Source organism: Peromyscus californicus, unplaced genomic scaffold (assembly GCF_007827085.1).
Source record: "Peromyscus californicus insignis strain IS unplaced genomic scaffold, ASM782708v3 Scaffold_21__1_contigs__length_65335640, whole genome shotgun sequence".
Classification (NCBI taxonomy): domain Eukaryota; kingdom Metazoa; phylum Chordata; class Mammalia; order Rodentia; family Cricetidae; genus Peromyscus; species Peromyscus californicus.
The window spans coordinates 17,530,764-17,558,265 of record NW_026294514.1 but is presented as its reverse complement, the minus strand read 5'-3'; the positions used below and the strand labels follow the sequence as shown (position 1 = coordinate 17,558,265).

Below are 27,502 nucleotides of genomic sequence, written 5' to 3'. Positions count from 1 at the left end.
GGTTCAGAGAACAGAACAGCCACTAGACATAGAGGCCAGAAAATGGTGGCACCACACGCCTTTAATCCCAGCATTCCAGAGGCAGAGATCCCCTGGATCTCTGTGAGTTCAAAGCCACACTGGAAACAGCTAGGCATGGTAACAAGAGCCTTTAATCCCAGGAAGTGATGTCAGAAAGCAGAAAGGTATATAAGCCATGAAAACCAGGAACTAGAGCTGGTTAAGCTTTAAGGCTTTTTAGCAGCACAGTTCAGCTGAGATCCATTCAGATGAGGACATAGAGGCTTCCAGTCTGAGGAAACAGGATCAGCTGAGGAACTGGCGAGGTGAGGTGGCTGTGGCTTGTTCTGCTTCTCTGATCTTCCAGCGTTCACCCCAATAACTGGCCAGGTTTGTTTTTATTAATAAGACCTGTTAAGATTCATGCTACAAAGCTGGCCACCGTTCACGGTGCTAAAAGGAGCTCTGTTGGCTCCTGGGTAAGAAAAAAACATCAAGGTCTTTCTCACTCAGCTGTGGATCCCATGTCCCACAATGCTAGTGGATCCGCCCTAGTGCAAGATGCTCTCCCTGGTGCAACAGTGGTATGACTGTTTTGAGGTAACCAACCACTTTATGATTAGATTTTAGACCTGCTCTGCAGGAAGAAATATGGACGTAGTAATATAAATCTGACAAAAGCCTATGTCTGGAGATGTTGCAGTAAAATGGATATGGAGTCAAACTATCTAGTAAATACTTCAATTTACACCTTTAGACCAGCACTGCTACCACCATATATTATAAACATATATGAAATTATCAAAAACTTGTTTGAAAAAAGTACAACTGGGAGGGGGAAGGAAGGAAGGAAGGAAGGAAGGAAGGAAAGAAGGAAAGAAGGAAGGAAGGGAAGGAGGGAGGAAGGAAGGAAGGAAGGGAAGGAGGGAGGAAGGAAGGAAGGAAGGAAGGAAAGAAGGAAGGAAGGAAGGAAGATTGGAGAGGTCATTTGTGATAGAATAAGCTTTCTCCCTAAGAAATTGGCCTACAGTCTCTGGAAGTACCAGGAGTTCACAAACAGCGAGCAGCAAAACTCAGTACCGTGAGCTGAACAGCCCCTATAACTCAGGCTCCATGGCGAGTGAACATTCCCTACAGCTCAGGCTCCATGGCGGGTGAACATTCCCTACAGCTCAGGCTCCATGGCGAGTGATATACATTCAATATCTTCAATTCTCACAGCAATCTTGCAAGACTGGAAACAAATTATTACCCCTGTTTTACAGAGAGGGCTTTGATTCTGAAGATGATCTCATTATGTATAAGTTGAAGCACCTGAATTTGAACATGTGCCTATAATTCCGGTAGGAATGTAGCTAAGTAAATTCTTGCCTTAGAAGATTTACTTAGATAATTATAAAGGATTGCTATTATATCAGTGTTACTAATTTACTGAGTCTCATTTTCGGCCCAGTTAAGTCCATGAACTTTGGAGTTTTTGCCAAACATAGCATACCGTAATTCTAGGTAGGACTGTTTGGAAGGGTTAAGGGGATAATAGACTAGCTATGCTTCTTCCACGGTGTCAGAACAAAAGAAAACAGCTGTATTAGCAAGGCTCAGCTAGGTTAGACAGAGGAAATGAACAACATCCAAATCGATGTGGCTTAACTCAACAACTCCAGCAGGACTGGCAAGGGAGTTGTCCTGCCATACTCAGGGACCCTTGCTGACCGAAGTTCTGACCCATCCCCTCAATGGGAGGGCAAGGTCCTTCGGCAGTAGAAAAGTCAGGTTGACTTACACTGGTTCTTACACTTTCTAGCCGGGGTGATGTACATCCTGCCCACACTGCTAGCTCCACTCATACTTCACAGATGAGGAGCAATGTCTGAACACTCTCTAGTAGAATGTCCTTCAGATTTGGGATACACTAGTATCTTCTAAGATAGGATTTTGATGGCAATAAAGAGTCAGGGTTGGTCTCCGAGTTAAAAGTGTGATTGACCATCAAGAATTCCTGGAAGCGGCCAAGTATGGAGGTACACCTTTATGATCCCAATATAAAGAAGATTGAGGTAGGAGAATTTTGAGTTCAAGATAATCTTGGGGCTACATAGTAAGACTTCTTAAAAACAACAACAGCAACAAAAATCCAAAAGGAATTGTGGCATTTATTTTCCTAAACTTTAAGAGATCAATAAATTTGATGTCCCCATATCAAATTCCCAGAAGATGAACTAAGTTAGTGGGTCTTCTGCTTGTGGGAATCCCTCCAATGCTGTTATAAGAACAGAGGGGGCTCTGGGGCCAATCATTCTTTTGTCCTCTACTTCTTTTATATGATTTATGTGGTGGTGATTTGTGTGTGTGTGTGTGTGTGTGTGTGTGTGTGTGTGTGTGTGTATTCATGTATTTTGTGCCTGTGTCTGAGCAGCTTGTGTGTCTGTGTGTACATGCATGCGTGTCTGAGGGCTACGTGTGTGTGTATATATGTGTGTGTCTGAGTGCTGTGTGGCTGTGTGTGTACATGCATATGTGTCTGTGTGTGGATGTATAGAAAATCCCCTCTTCTGTGACTATTTCATTAGCTTTTTTTTTTTTTTTTTTTTGCCTATAACCTGATAACCCAAGTTTATGACGTAGCACTGCACTTTGTCCCACTGCTGAAAAACTAAGGTTTGGGACAGGATGAATTCAGATGCTTCCCATAGTCCTGTGCTTTTAAGCTTAGAAAGCACCATGGAAATGCTTCTACAGATCTGGAAGTTAACATAGCACACAGATTACCAACAGGAAACATGGAGAGACCAAGATGAGTGATACACTTGATCTAAAAGCATCCCAGTGTCCTTCAGCAATCTTCCTGTACTGTCCTGTAAACAGAACTCTTTCTCAATATCCAAGCATTTAAAAGCTCCAGGTTTGCTCATATGCTGAAGCTCCATTATCTAGGATTCCCATACTTGAGGCTTCTCTCTGTGATGGAGAAGAGGGACATTGTCACATGTACTAATTGACTTTAAATGAGATGCTTTTTAGGTTTGTGCCCTTTCTGGACAATGGGGACACCATTTTCCATGAATAATTTCTACCATCCTGGCACCTCCTCAATCTTCCTGGCTGATATTTATGAGTTTAAATATAGCTAATGATATCACATGCCTGCCAGATGGTCAATAGGAACTACCTGGGATATTTGAGCATCAGGCACATGTTTGATTTCTTGAATTAGGACTCAAGTATGAAGCCATTTTTGGAAGATAATTTAATTGCAAGGATTTATAAACCTTGTAAGAGGTAAACAGAAGCGGCCAACACAGATGAATAAATCAAGAAGTCTCTGAAGATGGACTGTGTATCCTTCTCACTGGGATGTGTAGATCTGTCACACTAATGCAGGCTCCTGTCCTACTGCTCAGCTTGTGTGTTTTAGGACTCCTGGTACCACGTAGGCTGAGAGCTAGCGTGCTTTCTTCTGTGACCTATCGTCTATCAATTTCCCTTGCTCAGAGGGCCTTGTTATCTCTCCACAATGTCCATGGATTTCCCCCAATCATTTTCTTCCATAATTTGTACTGCATTCCTGCTGATCGTTATTCTTTGAAGTGGTCTAGATGTTCTGTGTTCTGGGCTACCCAAAGGACTCTTCTTGGTCCATCCGCTTTCCATGGCAACTCCACATGGAATGTCTGCCTGTCTGGGTAACTGTTCCCCTCTCCCTTACTTGACTATTGATGGCCTTCTTTGAGCTGCCACTAACTGCATTCTACAGCCGTGTCTACAGTTGGCAAATTGTTTCTCATGCCCTGCCAACTGAGTGCTCCTTCCTGCTTACCGAGGATACAGTCTGATTTCTGTAAAGTAAGATTGGTCTCTTGGTGGAAGACGTTGAAAGAGTGTCACTCAGCCCTCAAAACCAATTTTCTCCTTTTAATTGCATGTGCATTTGCTTTGTCTCCCGACTTGAACATTTGCCTGGTGGGTGTGGCAGCCTACTTGTGATGCTAGCATTTGAAATCTGGAGATGGATTCTCTGGAGCCAGCTGGTTAGCCAGACTAGCCACATAGGTCAACTCTAGGCTCAGTTGAGAGACCCTGCTTCAGGGAATAAGGTGGAGTACTCAAGGAAAACTCCAAGTATCAACCTTGGCCCTTCACATGGACCCACATATGCATACACATGTGTGTCTACACACATACAAGAGTGCATACCAAATAAAACAAAAGACGGTCATGAAAAGGTAGGTGTATTTCAAGGGCTACGGGCAGAGCATACAAACGGTCCTTTGTGCATTGTAAGTTGGTTATTCTTAGAACTACGGATGGGTATGCTGTAGGGAATGTTTTCCAGAAGAAGATCTCTACAGAGAATACAGAACAAGGTTCCAAAGGGAGAGGGTCAGGGAAGACAGAAAGCAGCTTGAACAATGCAGTCTCTGGTTGTGTCTTGGACCGGTAAAGGCTAAGCCCTTTTTCTTTAAATATCAGTCTCCTGTGTGGATTTCCCAAGCAGTTCACCTGGCTGGCCTTATTGTTCTCTATTTCATATCAGGGTCTCTGACAGAGTTCAGAGAGCTATAAGCAAACAAGTACACAAACAAACACAAGAAATTTGAAAAGAGGAAGTCAACCTCCCTAGCTGTGAACACCCCCCAGACCCCCCCCACACACACACCCTTCCCACTCCAGAAGCTACATGGAGACATGAAGGGTCATGACAATGTCCCTTGCTCTGGTCTTAACAGGCTCATTCATTCTTATCGTTGTATCCATGAAAACCAGGACCTCCACCAATAGGCCGAAGCTGGGCAAAGCCCTCTCCACCCTTCCTTGTTTCTCTCCCTGGATTGGCCCTGAGATGTCACCCCCAGGCACTGGTAATCACAGAGGAGAGATGCCTCACAGGCAAAGCTCTTCCCTCTCTCATCACTCTGCTTCCTACATCTCAGGGTGAGACAGGTTCACCGTGCTCTTCACCCTGGACCAGGAGCCAATTCACTTAAAATGGAAGGCTGCTGGGTCTCTGAATTAGGGTAATGAAATCTTTCTTGTAAACCTAGAATTAAGATGCAGACAATACAAGAGTCCTTCAGCTTCCTTTTATTGGTCTTCAGATGGGAACCTGAGAAGAGCTGTAAATATGTATCAGGGGGAGCCCCTGGCTTTTCGGAATTGAAATTCCGTTCACAATAAAGCCAAGCGTCCCTGATTTGTCTCCCGGAGCCCCCTCCCACTTCTGCCTGGTGTCGCCCAGGCTTCCATCTCCCTACCCTGGTTGCAGTGACTTTGAGACTGGCAAGAAGCATTCTGAGGTGACACTCACAGCTGTGTGGTCTGGAATGCATTATGATGCTACGTCTCAATGACAATATTCTTTGGGTGATGGAGGAGGCAGGCACAGCCAGCCTTAGAGCGTACTGCCACCTCCTGGAAAACCCCTGCTTCGTGTCTCCTCTAATACCACCACCGGGGGGAAAAAATGGGAACTCAGACATGGCCTCCTATCTTTAGAAGCAAAGATCTGGGTGCACAGAGCCATGTTCTGCAGCCCCTTTCAAATGGGAACACGGCAGTCCCTGAAGGAGATGAAAAGGCCTTGCATTGCATCTTAATTAAAAATAAGTAACTAGGTCGGGGAGGCCACTGGCGTGGAGAGCTATCATTATGCTTGCCTTCTGCTCCCGAGGCGGGCAACAGACGCTCCTGACTGTAATGAGTACCTGGCACCAGTAGGATTCTACCCTTGGGATCTCGGGAAGAGGCGCCAACCTTATTTACACCAGGAAGGACTGGACGGAGGACAGAGGACAGAAGCTGAATGCACAGGCAGAGAGCATCGGAGTGAAGACAGCCCTGAGTCCATCGGTCCTTAGAGCCACTGTGCATGGGGAGTCCACCTGATGGGCTTGTTGGGATAAATAATGATCTATTTCCAGCAAACACTGAGGACAGATGAGTGACAAAGGTTTCCAATTAAACTCACATCAACGGAAGGCCAGCTTCTGTCCCTGAAGAGAACCTTTAAGGATTGCAGAGGGTTAGAGGCTAGGATTGGGCCAAAAGAGTGAACTCATTTGAGAAGTTTGACTGGTCGGTGTGAAAAACAGTGGGGTAACAGATTTCTCTATCAACAGTTTTCCTTGGAAATAACAACAGCAAAAAAAAAATTACATAAAGACAAAATATTCTCATTAAATGAATTAAACTCAGCTAATGAGGCAAATTGCTTAAATTCACCTAGTGTCCCTCTGAGTCATTAGTTCCTGCCTTTTGAATAGAAGGGTGTAGATCCTTTGAAAAAAGATAAAAACCTGAAAATTATTCTTTCTCTAGAGAAGTGCATTCCCATTTTCCTTGTTATTTAAAAAGGTGGGTTGGCAAGATGGCCCAGACAGTGAAAACGTTCGCTGCCAAGCCCAATGTTCTGAAAGTTGAATCCTTGGAATCCACGTAGCCAGAGAGAATCAGCTCCCCCAGGCTGTCCTCTGACCTCCATGCATGTGCTGTGACCTGTGTGTCATGCATATGCTCGCCCCCAAATAAATAAATAAGTGTAGAAGTTCTGTGGTACCACATTGCAGCCTCGCCCAAACCAAAGCGACTGGAATGACATTTAATTAAAGATGCCCTTTGCAGGCAGTGTCCTTTGGAAGCCCGGGTTTAACTTTGGGGTCTCCTGGTTGCCTGGTGCAGGGAGGGAGAAGCCAGGGGAATATTTGCAAATGAGTGCAGTTCTACTTTTGGCAGCACCCAAGAGTGGCTAGGGTATTTCTACGACTCTTCCCTGGCCTCATATTAAAGCAGTTACGTTTTCATCCTTTAAAAACCCTGGACTTTCTCAGAGGTGCGCGTCTGAACAGCTCTGATAACACCTGGCTTCCGCCTGGCCCCAGACAAACAAAGCGGAATCAGAGCCCTGCCTTGGCACCTGTTTGGATGTGCTCTTTGTCTTCGCCCCTGGAGAGAAACCTTAATGAAAGCTTTTTGGGAACGCAGCCTTGCTTCCTCGTGGCGGGAGGATCACACACAGCCTATTCTGACAATGTCATGGCGATAGCCCCACAGCTCTCGCAGGGACTCCAGGAATGATAAAAAGTATGAGATGAATCACAAGGACTACATTAAAATAGCAGGAAAAGGCAGGCACGGGGGATTTATTCCAAGACTGAACCCGTTCCTCTCGGACCCAGGTTCCTAACAAATGTCTTTTCTTGCTTTTGGTTCTGAGCATCTTAATCATCAATTCCTGGAAGGAAGCCTTTTGTCTTCCCCAGCTAATCTGTTGAAAGAGGCCACATGGTCACACAGATAGTTCCTCATGTGAGCTTCTGAAGAAGCAGTAGCCCCCCCCCCCAGCTTCTGTTCTTCCTCAGCCACTTCAGAATGTCCTTGAGACTAACTCATTCTTGTTTCTCTCCCTGAAAATAATGGAAATGACAGTCTCAAATTCACATGGTACTTTTCACACATACACACATATGCATACATACATACATACACACACATATATACACACATGTACACACATACATATATACACACATGTACACACACACACACACACACACACACACACACACACACACACCAAATCTCCCATTCAACCTCATCTCTGCACTTAGCAGATGGGAAAGCTGAAACACACATAGATGATGATAATAAACCCAAACTTCCAGCACACAGAAATGATAACAGCAGATAAGCAGTGATTTGGTCTTGGGCTCTGCACTTCTCAACCATTGTCTTATTTCTCCCCCAAACCTCTCTTAAAAGGATACAATGTGGACTGGTGAGACAGAGAAGCAGCTAAGGGCATTTTCTCCCAAGCCTAATGACCTCACTTTGATCACCAGAGCCCACACAGCAGAAGGACAGAAGTGACTCTTCAAAGTTGTCCTCCGAACTCCATACTTGTACCGTGACACATGAGCATGTGCCCATACGTACACAATCAGGATAAATAAATGAAATAATAAAGTGTCTAAATGGCTACAATTTGGGCTCCTTACCTTTCAAGTTAGAAAACTGGGGACATTTTAGTTTGCTGATGTTGCCATAATGCTGCTTAACAAATGACCACAGAGTCTCAAAGACATACAAGTGAAGCGATTATTGTGGTCACAGAGGTCCATGCGTTTCTAGGAGGTTGGCTACACTAAGTTATTTTCACATGTGGTGGCTCCATCCTGTGCCTCTTTCATCCTCATTGGACTGTGGTCTAGCCGAGGTGTGTTCTCCCATGATGGCAAAGAGGATACCCAGGAAGCCACGGACACTTAGAACTAGTATAGGAACACATGCACCCATGCAAAACCAGCCAGCCAAGTCATGTGGCATCTGAAAATTAAAGAACGAGGGTGCTTAAGATGGAGCTTGGCAAAGGGGGGTGTTGGCGAGGGTTACTAAAATCCAAGCTGGCTAAGGATAGGGTCTGGTTTTTGTAGCAAGGTCACCTGGCTTTAAAATCCAAGTTCTTAGCTGCAGTTACATCCAGGGAGACTTCACAAGGGGCTGTTATTGTTATTTAGGAAACTCAGATGGATCAATGGAGATGAGCAAATGAGAGTGGGCAAGGATATGTGGAGGAATAGAAAGTGGGGGATAAGTTGAGGCTGTCACTCCAGGTGCCCAGTGTCCACTGTTACGGTAGCTGGTCATCTTTTACTTCTCTGTTTCAGCCCAAATGAACAAAATGCCCCATTTCATCTTCTGAGATGTTGATAGTGACACACACCAAATCACTCGTAGTGATAAACGGGGAGATGGGTGTTGTTATAATATTGTGTCTGACTTTAGTGTTAGGGATGCTGCTCTCCCGAAAGACTGAAGACACCTCAAGGCCATGCTCCAGTTGAGCCAGCCTCAGGAAACAAAGTCAGCCCCACAAAGCAGGGAAAGACTTGCTGAAGGGACCGGAATGACATTTCAAAGTGACCTTTGAGGATAAATGGATTTGCAGAGAAATAACAGAGGCAAATGGAGAAACAGTGGGTGCCCGGACACACTGAAAGCGTTCACCTGCCGGGGGACGGATAATCTATTTTCTATTTCAGGAAACTAAAAGACAGTTTAGTTAGTAGTGATTGGGGTAGCATTTTGCACCTGTAACTTTGGACCTCAACCTGGAGCAAGATTGCTGGTGTCTGCCAACCATAATTTCACTGGATAGTGACCTGTATCAAGATGAGCCTCCAAAGGTCATCCTCCAGCAAGAAGCTGGTAAAGATGTGAAAGCACCCTTCCAAAAGAGAGATGACTGACTCCAGGCCGTCTAGTGCCTTCCGGCTGGATTATGACTTGTGACTTTTGTTCTCTCTTTGGCTGTGACTTATTTGGATAACTTCAAACAGTGATCCTATCAACTGTGTCTTTTTTTCTCTTTATCTGAAATAACATTTAAGAAGCCACTGATAACCCACTCTTGATTTATACTAGATGTGCATGTGTGATCCAGAAACCCAGTTTACTGAGAGAAATGGAGAGCTAGCTTGCCAAACACCAGAGATAACTGTGGGATAATCCCAGTAGAGGCAACAAATGGGGCAAGGTCAATAGTGGTTCTTTTGGGAGGAGAGAGACAAGTTATCTCTCTCTGGTGACATCAGTGAAGAATGAGTGGGAATGTGAGTGCAGAGGCTGAGCAGGTAGCAGGGATGCGGAGGAGCACTGTGATGTTTGGGGAGATTCCTTCATCTGCACTTGGTCATTTTTCCTTATACCACTCAGCCTTCCATTTCATGTGTCTTTCTTGAGGGGCAAAGTCCTTTTTAGTGATACCTTATGTATTCCAGAATAAGAGTATTGGAGCCTAGGAGGTAAAGGAGGGAATATTGGGAATATGTGGTCCTTGAGAATCCCATCACACACAACAAAGCATGCACCATAAGTGAGGATTGTAAGTAGTTGGGTGTCCCGAGATGCTTTTATTTCTACTCTTAAATAACTATGAGAATTCACTTCCTGGATTGCACCTTCCCTATGAAAACTAGGGAGGAGGAAATAAAAATCATAGTCTTTTTTTTTTTTTTTTTTTTTTTTTTTTTTGGTTTTTCGAGACAGGGTTTCTCTGTGTAGCTTTGCGCCTTTCCTGGGACTCACTTGGTAGCCCAGGCTGGCCTCGAACTCACAGAGATCCGCCTGGCTCTGCCTCCCGAGTGCTGGGATTAAAGGCGTGAGCCACCACCGCCCGGCAAAATCATAGTCTTAATGACCAATATTTGCTGTACCCTTATTCTAGGATGGGAGAGGTGGGCCAGGATGCTTCAGTAGCTCTGCCCTGAAATATCAACATCACTGAAAGTATTTTCCAAGACCAGATCAGCAGGTGAAGGTGTTTGCAATCAAGCCTGACAAACTGAGTTTGGTCCCTCAGGACTCACATGGTAGAAGAGCAACACACACACACACACACACACACACACACACACACACACACACAAAAAAAAAAAAAAAAAAAAACTTTATAAACATTAATTGGTTTAATCTCCTACAAAGCTGTTTAAGGAAAAAGTTCTCCTCAGAATTTTGCCCTTTACACTTCTTGAAAGCATCCCCCACATACATGAAACCCAAGCATTGTCCATGAATCTGTGTCAGAGTACACTATGAGCAGAGGACTCTGTCTTACCTTCAGGGGACTCTGAATCTGATTTTGGGTGTATGCCCAGCACACATTGAAAAGCAAATTAGGTTTTTGTTTTTTCCTTTGAGAAAATGTGATACTCTGAATCTGGAGGTGTGGATTCTGAGGCTGTGGAAAGCCCTGTTCTTTTCCTGTTTCATTTTGATTAGCCAGTATATTCCCACTCTTTTTCCAATAAGAACACCCATGACATCATTTCCTGTCTCAGTCTGTGGGTCAGAGAGCTGGTCTATGAATGAGCATGTGACCTAGGTACAGACAGTTGCATATTCCAGCATTGTACTTGAACCCGGGAAGATGATGCAGTCCATCTTTGAGGATTGTATCAGAACAGTGAAAAAGAGAAAGAAGCACCTTCTTCCATGGGCCATACTGAGGACGAGATGAAGGCCCAAAGTTGCTGAAGGGGTCACTACCTTGTTTCCACAAAGAAAAAAACACTTTGAAATAAAACCTTCAGGAAAAAAAAGCCATTACAAAGTTAAATATGGAAACCTGCTAAATCTTATAAGACCTCTAGACTCCGTGGATCCTTCTGTTCTGGGATTTCCTCCAAGTTTGTTTTAGTTCATTGGACCAAGCCCATTCTTCTTTCTGTTTAAACCATGTTGTTTTGAGTCCCAACTCATTATACCCCAAACCCTTCTCTTCTGTTATATCTATGGATCTGTAGAAGAAGGCACATCCCTCAATGCACGGCTAAGAACTCAGTTTTCTAAGAGCGGGGATGTGCAAATTTCTCCCTCTAATGGGAACAGCAGCTGCTTGACTTCATCAGAAGCAGAGAGTCAAAGACAACCATGTGTTTCTGGGTCCAGTTCTAACTCCCTGGCTAGGAAAGTTATTCCGGGCTCATCTTCTCCTCCCCTGCTCTGCCAACAAGCCCCCGGACTCCCAACTCTCCCTATCCTACCGACCTCAGGTATTTGAAATTACAAAATAACTGTGATTACATTGAGAGCCCATGGCTATTAACAGAACCCCAAACTATGGATTCTTGCATGGATCATAGGTCATTTTGGCAGTCAGAACACCTTCAGATTCTGCTGAAGTTTTAACACAACCAGGAGACTCCCTTTCTATCTCCCTCCTATCCAGCCCACCTGAAGTAAGTCAACAGCTCCTGTCAGTCCCTTATGTGTGGTCTCCATTTCAGTATTTATCATTATGCTGTTTTGTTTTTCTTTACTTTGGGCTAGATTCTGAGATAAGAGACTCTTCTTCTTGTATTTTATCCCATTTTACTCGAATACATAAATAATAAATAAATGTACCCCTGTACACCTAGTGGCAGCTTTATGCTGATTGTGAACCAGTTTCTCCAGTTCTGACACCACATTCTCTGAGGAAATTGTATTGGCCTCATCTAGGAACTTGTTAGCAATACAGATTCTCAGGTCCCATCCACTGAAAATGGGGCATAGCACATTGAACAAACCTTCCAGATAATTCTGATGCCTACTAATGTTAGAAATTCATTGCTCCAGCTTCCCGCTACTTGATGCATAGGCGTCTAAGGACCACAAACATCAGCATCTCTTAGGAGCTTGTCAAACACTTGAAATCTCAGACTTCACCACTGACCTATTGATGTAGCCAAGAATCGGTGTCTTAACAAGTTTTCCAGGTCATTTATGTACTCTGAAAACCACTGAAGCGATCTAAATTATCAAGCACATCCAAAAAAAAAAAAAAAAAAAAAAATCTTTTTTTTCTTTTTTAGAAAACTAATGCTTAAGAATCCAGCTCACTGTACGCTAAGACCAGTGCTATCAGTCCATGTACCACATCATAAGTGAGTGTAAATTCTCCAGGACTGCAGAAAAATTAGGGAGGGAGGGTCACTCCAGACTCACCATCAAGCCTTTACCCCCAAATCAGACAAGACAGCTGTGTTCTCTGACTTACATGCTGTGCTTCAAGGTAAAAATTTATTTCAAATGAGAATTCTCTACTAAACAAATCTTTTAAGTAACAGCCTTAGAGAAAATAGTCAACCTTTAAAGTGATAGACTTGCAGACCTAATTATAAAGTAAATGTTATAGGGTAAATTAGCGTGTGTGCGAGAAGAAGCTGGTGGTGACTGGAGATGTTAAATTTTTTAAAAAGTTTTATTTTATTTTATTTTTTTTGCCAAGTCTCCATATTGAATACAATTTGGAATACAGGGTTGAAATGAAAACCACTTATGACTGATTTAGAAATCACTTGATCTCTAAAAGAAAGCCAACACTGGATCTCAATTGGCACTTCAACTGGACAATCTGCACTTCCTACTTCCTGTCTCAAGCCAAATGGCTCCTCATGTTTACCTGTTGCTCTCCTCTGGCTTCTGTGCATGTAGAAGTCAAGTTTAAGCATTTTCACATCTTCCCAGGCAGAGATGGAACACAGCTCTCTTGGTCTTGCTTTTTTGTTTGTTTGTTTGTTTGTTTTGTTTTTTTCGAGACAGGGTTTCTCTGTAGTTTTGGTGCCTTTCCTGGATCTCGCTCTGTAGCCCAGGCTGGCTTTGAACTCACAGAGATCTGCCTGCCTCTACATCCCAAGTGCTGGGATTAAAGGTGTGCTCCACCGCTGCCTGGCCTCTCCTGGTCTTGTAACAGCACAGTTTTCCTAGTGACATCGACTCCTCTTTTCTCACATCTCCATTTCAGATGGGTGCCACATCTTTTTGAATAATACCTCTGGTTCTCTCTCTTTGTTTTTATTTTTATGGCCATCAGCTCAACTCATACCTTCCTCGGTTTATGTGGGCAGGGTATAACATTTAACTCTTTGCACTCCCTTTTCCCTTACAACTATTTGACTTTAGTTCATTTTTCCACGTTAATCTCTCTGCAAAATATGCCACACCCCCGCCCCTTGTCAAGTGTGTTGGGGATCTCCAGCGCCTGCAGAGGTATGTAGATTCCTGGCTGGTGTTGGCACTTCCAATTTTACAAAACAAACACTAAAAGACATAAAAGGTCAGAGAGGTCCTGATATAATGATGGTGGGAGACTTGACTGCCCCTCACTCATCTTTATCTGCTGACTTATTTTTTCATTTATTTATGTAGCGTATGATTTGTGGCATATGGATGTTCATGAGAGTGTATGCAAATATGTGTAGGTGCACATCCACACATGCGCAGGTGTATATTGAAGTCAGGTCAATGTCAGATGTCCTCCTCAATTGCTCTCCAGCATAACTTTTTGAAATATGATCTCTCACTGAATATAACCTAGCTGAACAGTGAGTTCCAAGATTCCATTTGTCTCTGGCCCTCTAGTGTTGGTATTACAGACATGTATGGCCACACCAAATTCTTTTTATGGGGGTGCTGGGGATCTGAACTCAGGTCTTTGCATGGTAAGCACTTTATTGCCTGGGCCATCTCCCCAGGTCCCCACTGGCATCTTTAGATAGGTCTCCTAAGCTAGAATTCAGCAAAGAAACCGGAGCTCAATTAGACTTAACAGATAAGTATGGAAGGTTTGACTCCACATTCTCTTCAGTGATGCGTGGAACTTTCTATAAACTTGATCACTAGGCCACAAAATAATTGAAATAGTTGCACCCTGTCAGATCATAGCAGAATAAACCTGGGAATCCTAAAGGAAAATGATAGAAACTGCACAAATACTTGGAAACTCAACGGTACACTTCTAGTCATTTAAGATATTGAGGAGGAAATTTTAAAAATTCCTAGTATCAAATGAGAAAGATAGTACAACTTACAAGAGTCTTTGGAATACAGCTAATGCAGTTCAAAGGGGAGGATTAACAGCTGCATGTGCTTCAACTTAATAATCAGAGAGATCACAAGTAAGTGTCTCATGATGCACTTCGACGTTCTAGGAAAACAAGAAAAAGCCAACTCCAAAGGCAATACTTGGCAAAAGAATCATAACACTCAGGGCAGAAGCTAATGAAACAGGCTAAAAGAATAATACATAGAAGCAATTAAACAGAGAGTTAGCTCTTTGAAAAGACAAACAAGATTGATACATTCCTAGGCAACCTAACCAAAATGAAGACTCAAATTAAAATTAAAACTTAGTGATGTAAGGGGAGTTGTTACAACAGACTCTAAAGAAATCCAGAAAATCACTAGGAATACTTTGAACATTTCTATTCCCAAAAGGTGGAAAACCTGGAGAAAATCGATAAACTTCTAAATACATGTGACCTACCAAAATTAAATCAAGGGGCTACAAACACTTAGACACAGACCAAGCAGCAATGTCTAAGAGGTGATTAAAGGGGTCCCCATGAAAACTGAGGACAGAGGGGTTCATTACTGAATACTATCAGACTTTTAAGGGAGATCAAACACAAATTCTTCTCAAACTGTTCTGAAAAAGAAAAGAAACACTACTCTATTGGTTAGGGTTTTTAATTGCTGTGACAAAAACAACATGACAGAAAAGCAAGTTGAGAAAGAAAAGGTTTATTTGGCTTACACTTCCATATCACTGTTCATTGGTGGAGGAAGTCAGGACAGAAATTTAAAAAGGTCAGGAACCTGGAGGGAGGAGCTGAGGCAGAGACAATTGAGGGGTGCTGCTTACTGGCTTGCTCCTCATGGCTTGCTCAGCCTGCTTTCTTAGAGAACCCAGGACCACCAGCCCAGGGATGGCACCACCACAATGGGCTGGGTCCTTCCCCATCAATCACTAATTAAGAAAATGCCCTACAGGCTTGCCTCCAGCCTGATCTTATGGAGGCATTTTCTCAATTGAGGCTCCCTCCTAGCTGATGATACTACCTTGTGTCAAGTTGACATAAAACTAGCCACTACTACTACCAAAGTCACTCTATGAAGCCAGCAAAACTCTGAAAACAAAAATAAATGAGAACTCATTCCATCCTGTAAATAAAAAGAAACAAAAGAAAACTATAGACTGATTTTCTTGATATCCATGAATACTAGAATTCTCAACAAAATATTAGCAAACTGAATTAAAAAAAATTACAAAGGTCATACATCATGACCAATTTGATTTCATACCAAATGAAAGGTTGGCATAAATCAGTAAATGTAATATGTTGCTTGAATAGATATAATGACAGAAATCACATAAGTATCTCAATAGACACATAAAGGACAACTGAAAAAATTCAGTGTGCCTTCTTGATTAAAGTCCTGAAGAAATTAGAAATAGAGGGACACAACTCAACATAATAAAGGATACATACGACAAACCTATAACCAACATCACGCTAAATGGAAAAAAACTCAAGACCTTCCCACTAAGTTCAGTAACAAGATGAAAGTGCTCACTTTTCATCCAATGTAGAGCTGGAAGTTGTAGCTAGAGCAATGAGACAAGAGAAGGATAGAAAATAAATACAAACAGAAAGGGGAGTAGTCAATATAGCCCTATTTGCAGATGATATGATTCTATACATAAGATACCCTAAAGATTCCACCAGAAAACTCCCTAGAGCTGATAAACACATTTAGAACAGTGGCAGGACACAAAATTAACAGATGGAAAGCAGTAGCTTTCCTGTATACCAGTGGCAAACGTGCTGAGAAGGAAATCAGGGCCACCATCCCGTTCACAATAGTCTAAAAAAGAAAAAGTTCTTTGGATTAAACTTAACTGGGGAACTGAAGGCCCTTTACAATGAAAACAGGGAAGCACTGAAGAGATTGAGGCAGACACTAGACAGTGAAAAACTTCTGGATACTCCATGGACAGAAGATTCAATCTTATAAAAATGGCCATCTTTACAAGGACCATCTACAGAGTCAGCATGATCACAGCAAAACTTCAAAGAAATTAAAAAAAAAAAACCTTTCAGAATTAATGTGGAAACACAAAAGACACCACCAAGTCAAAGTGATCCTGAGCAAAGAGAGTAACATTAGATGCACTGAAAGACCTAATTTCAAGTTATGTTACAGAGCCGTAATAATTAAAACAGAATGGCACTGTCACAAAATCAGGTAAGTGAATAAATGGGTTAGAATTGAGGATCCAGATAAAACTCCACACAACTACAGACACCAGATTGTTGACCAAGAGGCCAAAAGTGCACACTGGAGAAAAGATAGTGTCATCAAGAAATGGTGCTCAGAACACTGGATATCTACCTGTGGAGGGATGAAACTAGATCCTTATTTCTCATCCTGCACAGAAATCAACTGCAAATGGATCAAAGACCTCAACATAAGACCTGAAGCACTAGAGGAAAAAGTTTAAGTAGTACATATCAAGATATAAGCATGGGTGCAGAGTTTCTGAACAGGACTCCAGTCAGCAGGAAATGAGATCAACAATTGACTAATGGGAACTCATAAAATGAAAAAGCTTCTGTGTTACAAAGAAAAGTGTCGAGTGAAGAGGCCACCTGCCCAATGAGAAAAAAACCTTCAAGAGCGACTCATCTGACAGAGGATTAATAGGTGGCACATACAGAGAATTAAAAGAATAACAACCAATGTAAAAACCAATACTAGAGAGACTTCCCCAAGAGAAACAACAGAAATGGGTACATTTTTTTTAAATTTTTCAACACCTTTAGCTATGTAGGCCAATTAAAACTACTTTGAGATTTCATTTTTTATCATTGTCCCAATGGTTATCATCAAGAAAACAAACGACAACAAATGCTGGTGAGGTGTGAGGAAAAGGGACCCCATATTCACTGTTGGTGGGAGTCTATACTGGTGCAGCCATCGTGGAGATCAATATAGAGGCTTCTTAAAAAGGAAAAATAGAATTTCCAAATGACCCATCAATCACACTCCTTGGCATCTATCCAAAACACTCTAGACCACTGCAGAGAGATACTTGCACACCCGCAGTCATTCTTGCTCTACTCACAATATGTAGGGCATGGAACCAGCCTAGATATCACCAACCAATCAATGGATAATGAGATTGTAGTATGTATATACAGTGGAATTTTATTTAGCTATAAAGACAAATAAAATCATTACATTTGTGAGAAAATGGATGGAATGGGAGAACATTATACTGAGTGAAGTAATGTGCCCAGAAAGCCAAAAACAACATGTTGTCTTTCATATGCAGATTCTAGCTTCAAATTCTTAGATTGGTATGTTTAACTTGAAATTCCTATAGCCAGGAAGCTTAGGAAGGAACTACTAGGGGAAGAAGGGAAAAAAGAGGCCTTAAGTGGGGACATAGTAGAATATATGTATATGAAAGTCGAGGGAAAATATTAAGGATGGAAAGGTTTAAGTGGAGATTGGGGTGGAAGAGGAGAGGAGAGGAAAGCGTGGAGTAAGGTTAGTCAAAACTAAGTATACTCAAAAAATGTCATATGGAAATTTATTATTTGGTGAATCTATTTTAAATTATACTTTTTTTAAAGTTTAAATGAAGGTGCTTTAAATGGGTGGGTGATGCCCTGCCTGAAGCCACAGATTGCTGAACAAAACTCCCAGTGATGGATAGGAGACACTTCACTAGGAGCTGTTGGTCATTAGAGGTCCCAGAGGACACAGAGTTCCCTCTCAACAAGGTGAGTGCCATTGCTCTTGGTTGCCCACCACAAGTAGATGGTAAGCCCCATCTGCTCACGCCATCACACACTTGGTTTTAGGAAGTAGAGAGGTCTGGCTGGAACTGAGCTGGAAGGCTATGTTCTAGCTCCCATGGTGCCAGAACTATGTCAGATGCTGGGGAAGAGGTCATCAATAGTCTTACATAGCTCTAATCTCTGAAAATGCAACATCAACCTTTCAAGCCAACGGATGCACTGGTGCGATAGTGGTATGACTATTATGGGGTTAACCAACCCACTATATGACTGAATTTAAGACTCACTCCCTGGGAGGGAACTTATATCTGATATTGTAAACCTAGTCAAAAACTTGTGACTGGAGAGGTCATATACCCCAAGGCCCATGGAATTAATAGCATCGGTCTTAGCTTATAGTGTGTTGAGTTGTTCATTTGCTAAATGATAATGTGTTTGTATCCATAGATTAGTGCTGTTCTTGGACTTGGTCAAAGAAGCTTCTTTTTTACGGTGGGCATTGGTTAATGTAAACACTAATAATTGGTCACTGTGCTGAGAATAAGTCATTCGTAGTGTTCAGCCCTAAATGTTACAACTATATCACTCCTTCCAAGGCTCAGTGAACATTGTGGAAGAGGAAGCAGAAAGAATGTAAGAGCTGGAGGACAGAAATGCGCCACAAACAATGGCTTCTAGATACGTCATGCCATCTCACTCATGAACTCACCAGAACTGTGGTTACCTGCACAAGACTGGGCCTGTCAACATTTAATCATGTGTAGAGGAAGGGCTTGTGATGTCCCCTGGGGAACTATTAGTGGTTACCAGTCGCTGGGAGAAGGTATCATTTTTCTTTAGTAGTGTGACTGCTGATAAGTTGCCCATGCTTCAGTAAATAACCACTCCACCCATGCTCATGCAAGCAATCCTAATTAAACTCAGTGGGCCGCAAAAAAAAATTAAGTTTAAAGAAAAAAAGATAACCATGGAAGTAGGAGGGAACTTGTTGAGGATACTTTGAGAGGGAGAGGAGGGAGGATGAAAAGGGGGCATTAGGGAGTTAGAAAAAGAATAATAAAAGAAAGAAGGAAACGAAACAAAATCCTTGTTGGGAGGAGGGATTCTTCCGGAAAGGAACGTGTTGACAAGATGGGAATGAACACATCCATAACTAAAGATTTCTTTACATTATTTTAAATGAATTAATCCTTAGAAATAAAATTCCCTCTTCAGAAGAGTAAGAAAATACTACACAATCTCAATTACAGGGGAGCAGAAAACTGTGTCTGTGGCTATTATTGTCACATAATACCAATTACTTCAAAAATTCACTAACCTGTAAATGTGAACCTTTCTTCCTGACAGTTTGGTGGGGAGAAATAGAAACAGGAAGCATGGTACAGTCAAACATCCTAAAAAGAGGGAAGAAAAGTCATTAAGGAAATGGTTTTATTAGCATGGACATGACATTAAGTTGAAATGTATTCAATTATCAATGCTCAAGTTTTTAAAAACCTTTGAAAGCAGTAATTTCCTGTGATTCCATCTGCTGCAGGAAGCCTCTTGGGAGACAGTCCTCTACTGACCTCCTTTTCTCGGACATCCTGTTGATGATGCTAAGAATGCTGGGAAGACCACTCCTTACGGGGTCAGCTGTCTGTCTTCAGCAAGCAAGCAACCCGGTGGTTAGTGTAATGAGCAAGGATCTGTGAGATGGAGATCAGGCTCACTGGCTGCTTGGACCCAAGCTCAGTGCTCAGAGAGAGAGCAAATCTCTCTGTATATGGCACTGGGCTTCACGGCATCATCTTGTTGAGACTAGAGTGCAAGACATGGATGTAAATATGCCCGAGTCTGTGTTCATGGATGTCCTGTGAGAAAGAAAAAATGGCCTTGGCTTTGACTTTGACCCAGGAATTTCATGGCCTCTAACACCCATGAAAATAACAAAATAATTTAACTTTAAAGAAGGGTCAAAATCAAATCCCAGCATAAAAAAAAAAAAAACATAGTACAGGCTACTCTCAAGATTATAGATTATAGGCATTGAACTATTATATAGATCTCTCAGTGATTATTTAGAACCAGGAGTCTGAAAATAACCTTAAGAAAAACTTTCCATCATCTCTCCAACCTTATCCTTTAGGATCCTTTCACAAGAAGTGAAAAGCTGCAGGGAGAGACAAAAAACAGGCCATGGCCCCTGAGCTTCTCTCTTAGACACCATTTCATTTTTCTAGGCAAGGGATCCTACAGTACGCAGACATCCAAATCATTTTATTTTTAAAAATCACAGGCACTAACGCATGGGGGCTACATCTCAGGCAATGACCTGAGATTCTAAGCATGACTGCCTGCTTGCCTCTTGAGTGTAGCATCGAGTGGGTCACATCAGCTTCCTTCTTTTCTAGGCTGACCATTGATGAAAACTAACTGGTCCTCCCATCCATCCCCACCCCCTAACAATGCCACCATTGTGGAGTTGGCATTTTTATGTAAATCTCCGCTCCTTGATTCATGCAACGCCATTGCCCTTGACATTTCCTTTCTGACCCTTATCAGCCGCACACCAGGAAAACATGGAGAAGTAAAGGGGACAAAGAAGGGCAACAAAGACGTTACAACCAGGAAGTGGATTGTGACTGTGGCCAACAAGGAAATTTGGAAACGGGTGACTAAACACGGAGGCCATCCTGTCAGCCTGTCACAGCTGCATTTACTTGTTCAAAGCCTGTCAAATGCTTAGCACCATTTCAAGGTGTCACTCCGAGATACATAGGGAATGACAGTCTTGGAGGCTGCTTAAAGAGCACTTGAAATTTAATGGACGAGCCAAGGTAGTTAAGTGCCTAGATAGCCTCAAACATACAAGCTGGCCCTTTTCGCTCTCCACTCTGTTTCTTCATAGCACGTGGAATATTTAGTTTACTTCTTTGTGTTTTTGCTGTATTGCTTCCACTAAGCTGGGATTTGCCCTGGATGAGACAGTGTGTCCGTTCCAATTACTCATGGCTGCTATTTGGATCTCACTCACTGTAATATGAAATCCAAACGCGTGTGGATCATGCCTATCTTAGCCACCATTGTGAACTCCTAGCCATTCAAAACACACCTAGGAGATTCTAAAATAATAATAATAATTAATTAATAAACAGAACAATTAGATAAATATTTAAAGCTAGAAGCAACTCTAGAGACAAATTATATAATCCATTTTCTAGATGCTGCTACTAACCCATGGATAAAAAGGATCAAAGGCACAAGCAGATTTCTAAAGCACTGAGATGGTACCGACTAAAACCAGGCCCAAGGAACTTACTTGTGCTTCCTTTCCTTAGTGAATATTGAGATCATAAATTCAAAATAATAAGTAGAACACAGACCCTGGTCAGCTGGTTTCTAATTAGATTCCGAGCACAGTGGGGTTCTTCTGCACAACACACAGAATCGTAAAACTCGGAGTTGAATGTGTGTCCCTGCTGAGCTGTCTCACCTCCAAAGCTAAACCATGAAGCTCAGGGCTGTGACACTCAGCACCAAGTAGAGTGCTTTCAATGAAGACCCCAGGTTTTCAGCATGCCTCACATTGCGCTTGGCCCCACCCATTGACTCTTACTCAGACAAGTAAAGTCCTTCATTCAATGGTGTCATGGTTAGGTTTCTATTGCTGTGATAAAACACACGAGTCGAAGCAACTTGGGGAGGAAAAGGCTTATTTCCCTCCTCATACTTCCATGTCACAGTCCATCACCAAAGGAAGTCAGAGCAGGAACTCAGGGCAGCAATCTGGAGGCAAGGGCTGGAGCAGAGAGCATAGAGGCATGCTGTTGACTGTCTTGCTTCTCCTAGTTTATATCTATATCTATATCTATCTATCTATCTATCTATCTATCTATCTATCTATCTATCTATCTATATATTCCTATAGGACCACCTGCCCCAGGACAGCACTGCTCACAATGTGCTGGGCCATCCCCCTCAGTCATCAATCAAGAAAATGCCCTACAGACTTACCTACAGGCCGATCATACAGAGACATTTTCTCGACTAAGATTCCATCTTCCCAGATGACCCTACCATGTGTCTAGTTAACATAAAAATCTAGCCAGCACAAATAGGCTGTTAACAAGTGTGATGTAGTCAGAGGTTTGAATAGTATCTGTAGGCTGGGGCTTGATCCCCTCCTGCAGGTCAGGCCAAACTGGCTGAAAGAAATAGGGAGTATGAATATAGCCCTCATCCAAGTTCAGACTGAGCCTGATCAACCAGCTGCCTGCCACTTAGCTCAGATGCATCAGTGAGCACCACCAGATCAGCAGAATTTTCTCACTGGTGTCCAGGTGCATGCACCACTGAATTTTAAAAGGGTTTAGTTTATAGCTTTGTGCTTGTAATAGCTAAGTAGTACAATATTCTTCTAGAGCAATAAAAATTAATTACCAGCAAAACAAATGTTTAAAATGCTAACATGACCCTTTATTAGAATAGAGAGTATTTTTAATTTCATGGTTTGGTTTCTGTACAACAACACGTACCTTCACCTCAACCATATTCCCATCACCGAGATGAAGCAGGCCAAGGCAGGCGGCACTTGGGGGAGAGCTGTGAGGAAGCACACCGTGGTCAGTGCCAAGATTGTGGTTGTCGCCTCCCTGGCACTGTGGGTGAGTCAGTAGCTCTCACACACACACCATCACGGAGTGTGAGCATAGCTTCCATGGTCTCCTCACGTGTGGGCTGGATCAGAGCTTCAGGCAGGAAAAAAACCCCTGGGTCCCATTGTCCCTCAGCTCAAATGTGCGTGCGAAGGGGATCCCAATGTCTCGAGCCCAGTCTTCTGAGGATCCTGACGTAGCATCTGTAGATGAAGAAAAGGAGAGAAATGGAGAAATCAGGCTTTGAAAGTGGGGGTTCCATCGCCATTCCAGGGAATAAAGGGGTCTTCGTAAAATGAAGGCATTGTCCCTGATCGGGACCCCTCTGTCCTGGGTAAACAGCCTGTATTGTATTTGGCGCCTTGCTTTTCCGTGTGCCTGGAACATAGCGAAGACTTAAAGTTTCTCAACAGATTAAAAAAAAAAATATATGAAGCAGCCTCAAACTGCAAGGCAAGAATGAATGGGCTAATTCTCAGAAAGGAATTTCAAAAGAAAAACAAATCTCAAATGAATCACAGGAAAATTAGGACACAAATATTAGGTAGGTGGGCCCCAGGGGCTCCGGGGGTGGGGGGCATGCTCTAGGCTGGGAGAAGTACTGCGCCCTCCTTCAGCTGAACTTTTCCTTTTGACTCTTTCCCTAGTCTTGCCCTGATGTGCCTTCCTGGCAGGTGGATCCTCTGGGACTGTAATCAACTGACCAAGACTTAAAGGACAATACCCTTCCTGTTAACTCCTGTGCCTTCTAACTAGCCAGCTCTTTTTAACTCAAGCCAGGGAAAACTCTGGTTTGAGCCAGTGTATCAATTGTTTTTCCTTTGCACTCATACTTTATCCCTAGAGAGTACAGTACTGAATCACACAGTCTTCCTTTGATCCTTGGTCCTTTCGATTCGTCCAGCTCTCTGTGGGTCGCAGGAACTCCTGCTCTTGGGCCCATCTCGCCATCTCGGCTTCATTGATTTCTTCTGTGCCTTAGATACCATTAAAAAAGTAGTCTTACATAAAATATCTGCACTCGATCCAGCTCTATAATTGGTTCCATGCTTTGCTTTCAATACATCTGCCGCCTTCTGTCCAACTTGAATCTGTAGGTGGGAGATGCCAAGAGAGTCGGTTTTATTTTAAAATAAACCCGACGATCCCAGGGTTTTGTGTCTCGTACAGATCTATCCCCGAGGTTTTTAGACTGTCTCTCTAACCTCCCATTGGGCATTCATGTCCAGGTGGCCTGTTGGTACCCCCACACTAACCATACCCCCATTGCTTTCCCTTATGTCTTCCATCAATGAGGCTGTTGCTATTTCTGGTCTTGCATATGACTACAGCACACATGTAAAGTCCTGTAGATATCTTTAGCTCCTTTATTTTCCCCTTCAAAGTCACCAACGTGGATTTTCATTGCTGTTACTCCTTGTCAGACTCATTACCTCGGAATTGCGGTAATGTTGTGTCTTCTAACACACTTCCCTTCCTCCCACCAGTCTTTATCCCAGTTGATCCCACATGGCTTCCAGATGCATCTGTGTTCACGGTCCTGATGAAAAGCTTTCAGTATCTACTCATGGCCCTCAGAATGAAATACAGGCTGCCTAGCCTAGATTTTGAGATTCTCTATAATGTGGTCCTAATCTACCTTTCCAATACTGTAATCTACCTTTCCAATACTGTAATCTATCTCTCCAATACTGTATCCTGTCCCCTTACCCTACATTGTAATGAAACAGGAGCCTCCTAACTGTTCTTTGGATGCGCACCATGTTCCCCAGCTTCCCGCTCTGTCTCAAGATCTTCCCTCGACCTAGAATCTCCACCTATTGACCGAACCTTGAGGGACTTGCCCAAATGGTTTTTCTCCAACTTCTCCATCCATCCGTCCTTTCCTGATGTCTCTCTACTGGATTCTCTTTCCTCCCGCCTTGTCTCTTTCACGGCCCTTTGTTCATTGCCTCTTACGGTTTTACCTCTTTGTTTTTCTTACAGATTTTTGATACATCTCTGTATTTTCATGTCTCCTGATTCTACAGGAAATCTCTCCAAACTAGAAGATCTGTCAGGTCTCAGTCTTCCTTTCTGTGAATTCTTTCCTGAGACCAGTCATGATTGAAGGCCAACACTTATTGGACTTCTGCTAAGTCCTGTGTTTACTGACCTCCTGATAAATCTTTTTAAATAGTCTGTTGATAGACCTAAGTATTTCTGATTCCAGACATCCCAACATGACAGTCTGTCCTCCAGGTACCACATCCCACAGCATCTCCTCTGAGTCTACCCAGACACCACCAAAACCTCTTGTCCCCTGACAGCACTATGGCATTGGTCCTAGATATCAGGCTGCACTTAGAGGTGTATCATGTCCCCTGACTCTCTCAGCTAGTAATGGCCTAATTTTAGACACCCTCTTTCTCCTTTCCTTTTCTGTAATTCACAGCTGAGTGCTAAAATGCAACAGAGAGGTGTTTGAATAGAGGTGGGAGGAGCCCAGAGAAATTCCAAGGAATTAAGCAGGCAGCAAGTGGTGGTAGTGAGGTCACCAGCAGTATCCTTTAGGTACTTGAGACTTTCTGCATGTGCTACACACACACACACACACACACACACACACACACACACACACACACACACACCACGCACACACACTTGAACACATTTGCAAGCTTCTTACTTCTCTCCCCTCACTGCTGGGAATTCTGCCTTTTTTCACTCACCGATTCTTTCTCTTTTCACTTAAAAACGGTTCTGAGTCTGTCTCAGTTCCTGACTTTGTGTGGCCGAGAACAGAGAAAGGGGTAGGAAAACGCCGACAAAATGCAAGGCGTAAAGCAGTCGCATCATTGACACTGGGAAGAGGACGTCGTGAGAGGAAAAGTTCTGCTAAGAAAATGAGAGTGGCCAGGGGAAGGACTCAGGGAGCCGCCGTGTGTCATCCAGGAAGCTGAGAGCGGTTCTGGGGACAGGGACTTAGCGGCTACACTCACTTGTGAAAATCATCTAGCAAAGAAATAAATTGTTCCTAATCACTTTCAATTCACATGTGCCCCTGTCCTTCCCTGGATGGAATTCCATGCCAACTGGTCTGAGAGGGTCCTATTCGCTATTTATGTCACGTGAATCAGCTTTAAGCCACATTTTTCATCCAAATTACTCCTCAATTTTTTTTTTTTTAATTTCCGAAGCTCACCCCAAACAACTATCTCATGACCAGCCTTTACTTATCATATTCTCTTCAAATCTGAGCTGTGGGATAGCAAACTCATTTTCCCTAGGATTTTTCCTCATTATTAATTACTGTGAAGAAGTAGAAAAACAGAATTTTGATTCTCTCTCATAGACAGATTTGGTCCTTTCTGAGAAGACAAAACAGAAACGCCACAGATTTCTTTGTATTGTTTTGTTTAATTTTTGTTTTTATTTTTGTGTGTTTGTTTTCATCTTTTTAAACTTTTTTTTATTTGTTCTTTGTGTCTTTCAAATCGTTCATCTCCCTGTCCTCTTGTATCCATCCTCTGCCCTGGCAACCTCTCCCCCAAAATAAAATAAATAAAATTTAAGAGAAAAAAAAAAGAAAAATCTCATCATGGAAGCTGCCGTGTGACATATTGACTCATGCAGTATACCCTTATATTCATATATCTTCACTTGCAAGTGTTCATTGCAAAGGGTCGTTGGTCTATTTGAGGCCTCTGGTTTCTGCTACGCTATCCATACTGGGTCCTCACTGGGACTCCTCTTGGACATCCTGTTGTTGTCCTGTGTCATGGAGGGAGACCCTGCAGCTCTGGGTCTGCAGGACCGGCCCCTTCACATTTAATATTTCTTTGAGACAGGGTCTTACTGTGTAACTCTAGTTGGCCTGGACTTGATTTATAAACCAAGCTGGCCTTGAACTCACAGAGATCCACCTGGCTCTGCCGCCTGAGTGTTAGAATTAAAGGTGTGTGCCACCAGACCCAACCCTCCTTGGATTGCTTCATCTCAGGGTGGAGCTCCGGACTAGACTTTTCTCTTGAACTGCACTGAGGGGCCAGAGAAAGCTGTTATGTTTGTGTCCATCTTTGCTACTTAAAGATGCTTGTAGCATGAATCTTAAAGAGTCTTATTAATAAAATCAAACCTGAGGCCAGTTATTGGGGTGAATACTGGAAGATCAGAGAGACAGAACAAGCCACAGCTAACCTCACCTGGCCAACTTCTCAGCTGGTCTTGTTTCCTCAGACTGGAAGCCTCTGAGTCCTCATCCAGAATGGGTCTCAGCTGAACTGCTGCTAGAAGCCTGAAAGCTTAACCAGGCATGCTTAACCAGGCCAAATGCTTCTAGTTTCTGGTCCTCACGCCTTATATACCTTTCTGCTTTCTACCATCACTCCCTGGGATTAAAGGCTCACTTTCTGGGATTAAAGGCGTGTGTCACCATGCCTGGCCGTTTCCAATGTGACCTTGAACTCACAGAGATCCAGAGGGATTTCTACCTCTGGAGTGCTAGGATTAAAGGTGTGAGTGCCATTTTCTAGCCTTTGTATCTAGTGGCTGTTCTGTCTCTGACCCCAGATAAGTTTATTAGGGTGCACAATATTTTGGGGAATACAATACCACCACAGATGCTCTCTAGAAAAAATGATAAAACCTACTTTCCAGTGGAACATGATATATTGCTAAAGCCCTCTAGACCGCTCAACAGCTCTTTCCTTGGGCTGTAAGGACATATTTACAAGCAGACGCACAAATTCTTTGATGGAA

At 42.9% G+C, this 27,502-nt stretch overlaps 1 protein-coding gene across 1 annotated transcript in view; it reads right to left on the bottom strand.

Moving 5' to 3' along the window:
• Positions 1 to 6,402: 6,402 nt before the first annotated feature.
• Cpo (carboxypeptidase O) overlaps positions 6,403 to 27,502 on the bottom strand; it is a 50,752-nt gene continuing 29,652 nt past the window's right edge. Inside the window, 6 exon segments of the mRNA XM_052750599.1 lie at positions 6,403 to 7,400; positions 19,444 to 19,519; positions 19,623 to 19,978; positions 22,643 to 22,871; positions 22,874 to 22,965; positions 23,769 to 23,853. Of these exon segments, the coding sequence (XP_052606559.1) occupies positions 22,731 to 22,871; positions 22,874 to 22,965; positions 23,769 to 23,853 (318 nt within the window). The 3' untranslated portion in view covers positions 6,403 to 7,400; positions 19,444 to 19,519; positions 19,623 to 19,978; positions 22,643 to 22,730.